General features: G+C 44.8%; 1 protein-coding gene across 1 annotated transcript; it reads right to left on the reverse strand.

The window, feature by feature from the left end:
- Positions 1-890: 890 nt before the first annotated feature.
- Positions 891-7,484, reverse strand: LOC121624159 (dermatan-sulfate epimerase-like protein). Its single transcript, XM_041961791.1, has one exon. It carries the CDS (start codon positions 6,485-6,487, stop codon positions 2,834-2,836), a length of 3,654 nt encoding a protein of 1,217 aa, XP_041817725.1. The 5' UTR covers positions 6,488-7,484; the 3' UTR covers positions 891-2,833.
- Positions 7,485-11,909: the final 4,425 nt, after the last annotated feature.

Genomic DNA, 11,909 nt, shown 5'->3' on the forward strand with positions numbered 1-11,909 from the left:
AAATGTGATCAATAAAGGCTTAAAACTGAAGCACCAGTAAATTATTAATCAACCATTAACAGCCTACGTTGTTACGACCAATAAAAGCTGAAGGTAACTTATTTTATGAGACAGTGGAACCATAAAATCTAATAATAGCTATAAAAGTAAGATACACGACTGCACAGACCTGAAGCTATCAGCTGCATTTACACACTTTTCTATAAAATCTGAATAATTTGAGTCAAGCTGAGTATTGATATTGAGATAACTTATGCACCAATATTCCCAGCGACTCCTGCATCCGCAGTGAATCAAAATAGGCTACTTAACAGCAAATCCGGACCTGCGGAAACCTGCCCTCGGAAGCTCTCGCCTGAGGTTTTTCAGTGAATAATGTGCGTCTGCGTGGAAGGATTACACATGGAGGACCCTGCCAAGCATTAAGAGCGTTACAGGAGGGATCAAGAACAAATGACTAATGAAATGACTGACTCATTGAGACCGTTCTGAGACATGTGCTCTTTCGAAAGCCCGAGGTCCCGTCAGTCAGTGCATGACTTAAGAATTTCCTGACATGTTTTTAATTGTTGGCTCCTCCTTGTCATGCACGTCACCCATATAAGCAATTAGGCTTCTGTCATCCATGTCTAATAAAACGGAGATTTCGCTGCTGCATAATCGTGGCAGCACAGAGACATCTGCATAAGTAGACATTTTGCTAGTGGGGCAGCAGTAACCATAGTGAGGAGTAGAAATTAAGATTTATGTGTGATCTTTTCTAACAATACATAATAATGGTGCAACATGAGAATAACAATAGATGCAGCTACTGATGTTATATAATCACATGGTACCTTCTGTTAATGAAGTGCAAGATAATTCACCGCATTTGGACAAAGACTGGTTGCTGATATATTTATGAATTTATTATTTTCTTTACATTATCTCCACCTCCTGCTCCAGAGCCCACAGAAAACCGTTATAAAGAAGTGATTGTAATTCAAGGCCACAGAAGCAAGGAACCATATCCCCACGAGCAAATACAAAACAGAGTTGGTAACAGGATTGCAACACCAAAGTGAAAGCATGTCTGCCAAGTCTACACATTCAAAGACCACAAACATCAAACGGGTTTTCCAGGCAGTCAAGGGTTTCAGTGTTCATAGAGAAGAAAACAAACAGGACTGTTTCTAGCTGAGGAAGGATGGATATTTCCAAATGAGCACAGTATGTGTTTTTGTGTACAGATGCAATAGAAAGTCTATAATTGAGTGAACCATCTGCATGTTACATGTGATCCATTTACAGTACAGAAATGTTGAAGCGAGACAGCATCAAGGGTTACTGAGGAGCGTACATTTTTGCCCAGGCCAAAGAGCGTAACATCACAGAGTAGAAATGGTCTCTTTTTTTTTCTTTTCCTTTAGCTATACTTAATATTCATCCCCTGTTCAGTCCACGGCTCGCTGAACTCTTTCAAGACAAAGGCCCAAAAAGATCATTGGATATCTGATTGACCACGACAGCAAATGGAAACTTGTGCCGTTCGCCTTCATAGTGGAGATAGCACGGCCATAAAACACAGGGTGAGACTCAGTTATGGCATTTTGCAGATTAATATGAGTAGCTGAGGGGGATGCTTTGGAAATTGCTTTGACTAGAAATGTGTCAAGGCTGACAGGTTTTTTTTTCAGTTTGATCCCTATTAAGCACTTCCCTCTGATCTAATTCAATAAATGCCAAAGGGAGTTATAATAATCATATTCATTCCTGATCCTTTGGGATATGTGTCTTTGGAACCCATAAATACTCCTAACTTTCTTTCTTCTAGACCTAACATCTTCTGAGATTTATATATCTTCAGAGGTTTTATACTTCCAAGCTTACAGTAAAGTTTAGCTTTGGAAAATGCACTGAATCCCACATACAATCAAAGAAGTCCCTGTGAAAGTGCTAAGCCACCAAACCGTCATGACATCTTTGAGCTTCAAATAAAGTCTCTCTACTGCTGTAATGAAAATACAATCCATATCATTCATATGTCTATATTAGAGCAATAAAGCACCGCGATAATCTTATTCTCTACTTTGCAAAATAATCTATACATTGCAGCATTACTTCTTTTTTAGTTTTAAAGGGAATCCGCACACTTAGCTCAGATATTAAATTCACGACAGCCAAATTAGTCCTTGGAAATTCTCACCCGAAGCTACAAATTAGAGGACTGTCAGTAAATAGTCCTACTTGTTAATGAGCTTCGTAACATTTCTGCTCCAAAAAAGGAAACGTCCCTTGATCCCTTTGCGAAAAAATAATGCCAGTAATAACAGATATTGATTTTGCACAAACACCTCTCTGACATCACAGATTAGGGATGAGAAAAGCTCTCATTTTTCTCATCTCTTACTAAGACATACAGGAATTAATCTCCTCTGAGAAACTGAGCTGTTGTAGGACGCTGCAGAAACATGAAATTTATGCTGAAAGTCAGTGGTGCTCCTCTGCATGTCAGACAGCAAAGGTCTAAAGTCTCATTCAATAAAAGAGTGCTACAAGTAAGTGTGAAGGGCTGCTGGGGGGGGGGGGGGGATAATAACAACATCAGCTCCCTTCCGCCTATTTTAATGTAAAATATTCCTCCCTCACAAACATCTGTTGCTGTAGTCTGTACAACACCTGACATACACCCAAACAAACAAAAAGAAAACACAGGCAGAAATACGACCCAGTTTTTCCTCAACTTGTAACATCTTCTTAAATTTAAGGTCAGTGCAAAAAAAACATAAACTTTTTGAAACTCGAAGAGACAGTAAACAAGACAGCTCCATACCAGCTGACCAGCAGCAGTGCGTTAACTGGCAACCCTGGTGTAACCCAGCCTCTTCATCACACTCCCACACACGTCCTCTATGAGTCTGATGTCCTTTCGAGGCATATTTTGTCTCCACATGTTAATGTTGGCTGGTGAAATGTCCCCCTCGTACATTAGATTGTACAGGTTCGTGGAGGTGGTGAATATCAGTTGGTTGAGGGCTGCGGGTGAGACAGGCACCCCCAGAAAGGTGTGAATGCTCTCCGCCGTCTCCTGCGGGTAGTTGACCACGTCCTCGAACCTCACTTGGAGGTAGGACTCCTCGGGGAGGCCCTCGCTGACCCTCAGCACCGCTGCGGTGTGAGCCAGCCACAGATGAGCCAGTATCAGGATGGGGTTTGTCTCTGAGCGGGACAGCAGCCTCTGAATGATCCTAAACTCCGGCGCCACAGTCGGGCACCCATCCCTGACATCCTCCTTGAATATCAAGGAAAGGTGCTGCGGGATGTTTTTAAGGGAGTAAAGGCTGGGTTTGCTGTTATAAACCATGAGATAAATCCACGCTCGAGGGTCTCTCACCAGGTAGATTGTCCTGAGGGAAGGTCCCACAACTTCCTGAATGAAAGGCAGTTTGAGCGCCCAGCTTCCACTCCGCAAGTTGAGGACCACCCGGGCGTTAGGGTACTCCGCAACATGGCGCCTCATCTCCCTAACATACTCTGCATCTCTGTCCAGGCTGGCTCTCAGCTTGCCCTTCAGCTCAGACGCCGGCTCTCTCCGCCTGGATCTTTTCTTTCTGTCCCTAGAGGGGCCGAGTCTCTGGGGCTGTTTGACCCTGCTGCCCTCCACCAGCTGAATATTTTGCAAGTGCAGCTTAGTGTTGTGGACCAGCGAATGCAGCCAGCCCTGAATAATCTTAAACCGTCCGTGCGCGGCGTCTGACCTTGACCACTCACAGGCGTCGACCAGAGAGTCAAACTCAAACTCGGTCTCAGGAATGTCCACGTGCTCGGTGGGAACTCTTATGTAAACAAAGTCTGAGCTGTTGTAGAAAAGGTGCTTGAGTATTTCTGATCCAGAGCCGGGAAGGGTTGTTATGACGACGGTGGGCAGGGGGAGCCGGTGCTGCTCGTACAGTCTGATTTGTTTGTTTACTTCGCTTTTGGCACCCGCACCTTTCCATTTTACCCCACAGAGAAGCTGATCGCAGCTGTTAGACACAAACAGCAGCTCTGCTATCCACAGAATGAGCACAGAGAGGAGGGCGTAACGCATCAGCCTGCTGAAGCAGACATAAAACTTTCTCTGCATGGTCAAAAACCCGATGGCCACGCAGAGAACGACCCCTGCTATCACATTGACTGTGAACCCAAAGTCAAACAGCTGATTATCACTACTAATTTGTTTGGGGATGAGTTGCGTCCCAAGGCCGTATCGAGTGATTTGATACCTGTCCTCAACTTTACCGTGACCTCCAAATCCTAGATAAGTCAACCTAGCTCCTATGTCTTTATAGTTTGTAGCAATAGAAACTATCTTCTCTGTGTTATTTATGGTTAAAGAAAGTCTCACACCGTTTTTGCTATTATCCATAAACCTACAGTTGGACACTTTGACATACGGTCCATGTAGCACATAAGCTACCCTGCTGACTGTGCCCGTCATTGGAAAAGTGACATTGACATACTGAGTCCACCTCTTTTTAAACTCAGCCGCCTGCTCTGCCTCCTGTATCCTGGTATCGGGGCTGTGACCCTGGCTGTCGAACCAGAACATTTTATAATGAGCGTCCCACACATCCATCATCGCGCCGTTGTATCTGTCCATGAATCTGAAAGGGACGTACTTAAAGTCGATGTCAAGATTGTGGAAAAAAGCGCTGAGGGACGTTAGAGGCGAGTCGGCCCACTTCTCCACGTGGTCGAGCACCAGCAGAGTCTGTGAGTTGAGCAGAACCAAGGCTCTGAACACACTCTTCAGCCTCATGGCGGGGGAATAAGCCGACACCGCTTCCCCACTCACAAACATGGTGTCCCTGTGGGAGGAGGCGACAATCACCTCCCCCCTCGCGTCGCCCACGCCCTCGTCAGTCCAGCGCAGCCACTTAGCGCACTCCCCCAACTGACCCTCCCACGGGCTGTTACACTGGCTGGTGGGAGACGGACTGAACACCAAAACATTGTTAAGATAGCTGTACTTTGGGCCATAAAGTGCTTCAGACACGAATACTTGTCCATTAGGAGCAAATGTGAAAGAGTTCTGATCAGGGTGCTCGTGACCTGGGTTAAAGCTGTTCCAGCCCTCCACCCAGGAGTAAGGCTTGTCGTGGACAATGTCATAGACTGCACGGCCACCCAGCTTGCCAGATTTAAAGGAGACAAATGTGTTACCCTGAGCGTTGGGTAGCCCTGCTCCGTAGGTAACCACACCCCAGTTAGAGAAAATATGCATCTTAGCTTTGCCAAAGTCGTGGGGAGCCTGCGGCGTGAGGTGGTTGTTGTACCAGATGTATTCTGTGTGAAGCGTAGCCCAGCGCTGGGCGGACGACTGCCCCATGGGACCGTCCTTGGGTCGGTGCTTTCGAATTTGTTGAGCCAGCCAGTTGCCGGTTCCGTTCCTCATCACGAACGTGTCGAGGAAAACCAGCTGGCTCTCCGGCCCATAGAACCAGTTGTAGTTGGAGTCTGCGATGCCGACTGTTCTCTGAAACCCCGGCAACAGCGTGGCGTAATAAAACCAGAAGTGTCCCCGCAGCCAGTTGTTCTGCAAGTTGTCAATGTTGAAATGGCGCTGAGCTAAGAAGACATACTGCGTGATGGACTTGGCTGTGTAGCTCCCATAGGCTACCCCCTCATCCAGAGACCCGTCGACAACATGGTTCAAGAGAAACATAGTTTTCTCCATGTAGTTCACTGCCACCTGTTTCCAGATCATCGACTCTGGGTCGTCATGCGATCCAACCACGATTGCACCAGTCAGGACGGCTAATATGTTCGTGGTTTGATGATTCTGGAGATATTGTTTCCCCCACCCCCTGTACTTAGAGAGCTCATACAGCTCCTCTGTCTCAGAGCGAATCTTCTTGAGGTAAACATCCCGCCGCTGTTCATCCAGGTAGGAGTAAATAAAGTCATAAGCAGTAGCAAACCCGGTGAGAGAGTGCGCCATGGGGACCTCGTCGTTGGGGGCACTGGTCACCTTCCAGTCTGGGTATTCAGCCATCCGATCCATAAACTTTATAAGAAACTGCAGGGCAGCAGAGTCCTCTGGGCACAACAGGCAGTAGAGAGCCAGGGGGGGCAGATTGTTCCCATAAATCTCATTCCACTTGCTTGTAAACTCTGCATGTTTCACAGGAGGCATGTAAAAGGCCACATTAGACAGCATGGTGAGCGCAGCCGCCCGGATGACTTTAAATATGTGACTGTGGGTGGTGGAGGACCTTTGCCTCAAGTGCAGCACGTCCACTTGGTTAAAATACAGGTTGGGGTGGGAATCAGCAGACTGGAGTTTCCACTGCTCAGTCGCTCTGCTGTGTGTGAGCTTGACCTGCAGCATATCATCTGTAAAAACGTCTCTGTCTGTGGCGTTGAAGACCCCAGAGAAAGCTGTCCCCACCGCGAACAGCGGCAGCAAAAAAACACAATACACCACCCAGTTCACTGCCATGCTGCCGGGTATGTGTGAATACATTTTACCGGATTTCAAAATCAGGCAACAGCTTGTTTTCCGCTTTGGAAATGTTGTCGGAATGTCCCATAACTTCAGGTGTTATTTCAATGTAAAAGTCCAGGTGAAATATATTTTCTGAGAGTCCAAAAAAATGTATATTTCATAAGACAAATGATGCAACATCAAAGTCCCATGCATGATAGTCAAGAAGAGGGGAAAAAACTTTAGTGCAAGAGCGAACACAATCCATATCCACTTGTACAAATCTTATAACAACAAGGCAACAAAACGCATTAAATCTACAGAAATGTCTCAAGGTAAAAACATCTTTCCCCTCTGTTTTGCATTTTAATCCAAGAGGAGAGAAAAAAATCCTCATGCCTGCACGTTTTCCTCCGTCCTCATAGTGATACCTGTGCTCGTGAAGACTGGCATCTCCCCCCTGCTCGCGTGCGCCCGTAACTCATATTGCTCTCCTCCCCGAAACATTTCCTCTCGGACAAACATCAGTCAGCCCCAGTCTGTGTCCGGTCCAATCACAGCCGCCCAGAGGCACCGTGCGCAGCCCGAGCGAGCTGCAACATCCGCGGACATGAACCTCAGCAAACCGCGCATCTCCGCAGACAGCATTGCTCGGTGTCCCCCCCTCCCCTCCCGCTGCAGAGACCCCAAACTGCCTGCCGCTGCTCAAAACTGCAAATCCCGACCGGGGATCTGATCTGTTCGCATTGTTAAATCCGCTGCGCTCCTTTTCCACGTTTCATCCTCCGTGATTAGTGCGCCGAAGTCCGGAAAGAGGAAAGTTGTCGTCACTCCTCAAGTATTCAAACAATGAGACATTTTTCGGCTCGTCCGCGGGAAACGGCGCGCCAGCCTCCCAGATGAGGAACAGTCCAGATGTGAAAGCGCCGCATCTGTGGGGACACCTCTGGATCCGACACACATCTCACGAGTGAAGCTGCGTCTGTGCGTGATCTCCGGAGCCGTCTCCGTTATGTCCTCCCGACTCTCCAACACAGTCAGTTTGATTGTTTTCCTGCACTGGATGGAAAATTTCCACTGTACAAACTGTAGAGGGAGCCGTGACTTCAGAGCAGGGCCTGGGCTCCCTGTCTCTCTCTCTCTGTGTCTCCCTCATGTCTCTCTCTCTCTCTCTCCCTCTCCCTCTCTCTCTCTCTCTCTCTGTGTCTCCCTCATGTCTCTCTCTCTCTCTCTCTCTGTTACTAACAGGGTGGCTGAATGATGTTAAGTTCCTGCTCAATGTTAAGTCTGAGGCCAAAGACGCAAAAATCAAACATGGTGACTAAAAGCTGCTGTTTGGATCTTTTATTGCCTCTGAAAACAGCAACTGGGTGAGTGGGGTGGGGGGGCTGATATTAAAGGAACAGTTCGACATTTATTTGCTTTCTTGTTCTGAGGAAGATGAGATGATTGACACTCTCATTTTGATCTGTTGAATATGAAGCTACAGCCTGCACAGAGACTAGAAAAGAGCGTGTCTGTGTTCCCCAGTTCTAGACTCTGTTCAGTTTTTATTATTATCGGAGCAAGGCTTCAAAACAGCTTTAAACACACACACACACACAAAAAAAAAAAAAAAAAAAAACATTACCATGTTATTTGATTGGCATCTTTGTCAGGTTCCCATTATGTGCTTTATAGATCTGGGGGACACAGGAGGGTGGGAACATTGTGACTTTGCTCGACCAGGCCCCTACTTATAGAAAAAGCTCTGCTAACCCCTCTTAGATCAGCTGGTGGAGTCTGACCGGTGGCTGAGGGCCATTAGGCTTTTGCAGTCCGGGCCCCCAAACTCTGGAGCGACTTATTTATATTTTGTTGTTATTGTTTTATTGTACTTTATGTTTTTATGAAGTACTTTGTAACAATGTTAAGAGAAGCACGACATAAATATGTTTATTATTATTATTATTGTTATTATTGTTATTATTATTATTATTATAGGACCCACTATGTGCCATATAAATCTGGGGAACACAGGACCCTGGGAACTGTCTTTATAACAAAATTATCTGTAAAGCCCATAAATTGACATATTATATCTTGTTTGTTTATTTTGTAAAAAAAAAAAAAGAAAGAAAGAAACTCCATTGTAAAAAAGACATTTTGCAGTTTTATGGCAGTTTTGGGTCAGCTCCTCCATCTCCTGTCCAGAATCAGTGACTTCCTGGACTGCCTGGATTATTTTATTTTATTAACGTGCTAATTAGTGAGCTATCAATGTGCTAGTACATCAGTTTGGTTACTCTGCAAGAGCCTGGCTAGCTGTTTCCCCCTGTTTCCAGTCTTTATGCTAAGCTAAAATAAGCTGGCCAGCTGCTAACCAGGCAGACAGGAGAGAGGTACTGATCTCATCTAACTGCAGAAATGAAATAATCACAGGCCTATATCCCTCAATGTTGAATCATCGCTTTGACATTTTCTTTAAAGGAACAGTTCAACATTTTTGGAAGCTTGTTAATTAACAGCTTTAGAGGTCCTGGTAGGCAGATTTTGCTAGCTTTAGACACAACCAGGCATGCTGTTTTCACTCTTAATGCTAAGCTAAGCTGACAAGCTACTGGCTGCAGCTTTATCTTTAACAAATAGATCTAAGAGTGGCATTGATCCTGTCATCTAATTCTCAGCAGGAAAATAATGTTAGAAGATACCTGACCTTTAAAATCAAACTATCCTCATAATAATTCACTTTAAGAGTGACTATAATGAGTATTGTTCAATTTTTGTTCTCCATTTCACATTTAACAGACCATTTGTGGTAATATAAAATGAATTCATATACTAAAATAATAAGCATTACAGGAAAGAGCTCATTAAATGTATTTATATGAAATGAATTCCGCTTTTTGCCCCAAATGTCTCTTTACACCTTGTTATCTTCAGTCTCAGTTGCACGTCTTTGTAACACATTTCCTGAGGCAACAGAAGAGCCAACAACCTTTGAGAAATGTGACATTTGCATGTCCTAACACGTGGCACTGCTCGCTCACTGATCACCTCGTTCTGCCTACATTAGATTTCTGTGTAGCATCTTCACTTAATGTTGGATCGCTTTCTGCGTACCCGGGTCACATGTGTCCTCTGCGGCACGCCGTCCCGCAGGGACCACTGTTGCATGATGATTTTTATTTCCTCCCCGCAGTTCAAAAGCACGCGCTGGAGGCACACAGTCGGCCTTATCAGGATCGCTGCAGGAAACACGCGCAGCAATCTCTCTTTGGACAAAAGTCTTCCATATGGAGAGGAGATGCACTGCATAAAAGCTGCCGAAATGTAAGCAGTGATGACGATCTTGAACTCACATCAGTCAGATCACTTCATAAGATTGTAGGGAATCGAGAAGAGGCTCAGAAACTCTGTAAACAACTGACAGATTTTTTAAAAACTAACTGTCAGAAAAAACAGAGTGGACTTCCCAACAGATTTTGTTTTTAAGCGTTTGCTGCTTCACTGTATCAGCTGTCCACTCTCCACAGGAACAAATCACCACTGACCTTTTTTAGCCTTATAATTACCATCTGTAATTCTGTGATTATTACTTTTACTGTAGAGTCATTTGCTGGCAACAACTGTGGTAAACTGGTGGTTGCTCGAATTTAATTTTTAAAAACACAGATTTTCCTATTTTTCTGAGCAGGAGGTCAGCAAAATGCCACTCAGTGTCTCTGCTGTTTGTCGTTAATTCATTTGAGACAGCAAAGTCTGTACAGCAACAACGCACAGGTAAAACCATGGCTACAAGCTGCGTCCAACACCCAGGATGGCCTTAAGATGCAGTACCACTAACAGCCATGAGGTGGTGCCTTCAAGTACAAAAGTCTTAAGTTTTTTCTAAAAGCACAAAAACAATAAGTGGAATGTGGTTCAGTCAAAAATCTCACTTGTTCACATGTGTATCTCAGAGGTGATTTTAGAGTAGCTGTTCCATAGTGAAGATACTGTAAAAAGGTTAAAAGAGAATTTTATTTTAAGGCGTTTTTGCTTAACTTACTTGCACTTCATCAGCCATGATGGTTATTGGTTGTTCCTCTCCAGCTCCACCCAGAATCCTTCTCTCTTGGCCAAATTTGGATTTTTTTAGCAGAATGATGCCAGCAAAATGTAACCCCAAATCAATCCTCGGTAAACCTAAAGGAGAGATAATCAGTGCATACATTACAAACCAAAGCAGGGTGGGTATTAACAGCCTTATTTCATTGTTTTAGTGTATTTTGGACTCTAAGCCACTGGCCTATTATCTAGTGGCTACATCCCTCGGCATTTGACGTGCCTCTTCCTCTCCTGAGTACATTAAATTTGCATATTTGCTCGGAAATCTGAACCAACATCCTGCATCCACTGCTCTGGAATGAAAAGTATCATTGCATTTCTGTGGGCTACGACTTTTCAGCCACATTGTGCTTCTGGCTGCACCTCACTCAGTGATGTCAGGGCTGGTATTTTCTCTTTGGCAGCAGCAGTTTAGCTCTGCGATCACCCAGGAGGAGATGGATGAACTTAGGAAAACACATCCCTGTTCACCCTCCCTCCCTCTCTCCACCTCCACCTTTTAATGCGCTTGACGTCAGCTACCCCAACCCTCAGTTATCGTGTTACATATTGCCAGTAATCAGGGCGGCCCTCTGACGTACATTTCATGTTCGTCGGTGGTTCACATGGATTTGGTTCACAGCGAGTTCAGCCTTCAGAGCTGTATTCTCCAAAGTCCTCACAGAACTTTCTCTCAACTGCAATCTGTAATTTAGACTCACAATCTTTTTTTTTTATATATATAAATAGAAAATCATGTGCATTTTTTTAACCTAAGACAGTGAGGAGCGAAGATTCACTGAATTTAAACTGGTTTAGGAATTGTAAGGTGAGTAATTGCCTCGATTTAATAAAGTCCTCAACCTAACCTTGTTATAAGATACTGTAATTTATTTCGGATATGAATTAAACTGCTTAAGAAAGGGCGTCTTGAAAAAAGTTTGACTTTTAAAACTCAATCTGAGCAAAAAAAACCCCAACAACTTTTTTTCTAGCGTGCATCCCTCTGCTGTACGCTCTACCCAGACTTTCACTTCCATTAACTGCCCATCTGTTCAACCTCCACGTTTCTCAGCAGAGTACTTTTGACTAATTTGATCTTCGTTTAGTCGCCTCCGCTTACATTATGTCCTGTCTTCACTGGAAAGTCGCTCCTCCAAATGGGCTCTGAGCAAGAGGAATGTCTGTCTGTTGCACGCAACCGCCGCCCTTTGAAGGTTTACTCCAAAACTAACTGGAAAAACTTCTGATTGTCACAACACCGCATGTCAATTCCTCCCTGGAATTATATCGGACAGAACAAGCTTCAACTGAGCCTCCTAATTAGGGGCAGCCTCGGTGTTCAGCCAGTCCTCACAGAAAAACAGCTGTAGAAACCTTCCATGTAGGCAGG

The sequence above is a fragment of the Chelmon rostratus genome, chromosome 20 (assembly GCF_017976325.1).
Source record: "Chelmon rostratus isolate fCheRos1 chromosome 20, fCheRos1.pri, whole genome shotgun sequence".
Classification (NCBI taxonomy): domain Eukaryota; kingdom Metazoa; phylum Chordata; class Actinopteri; order Chaetodontiformes; family Chaetodontidae; genus Chelmon; species Chelmon rostratus.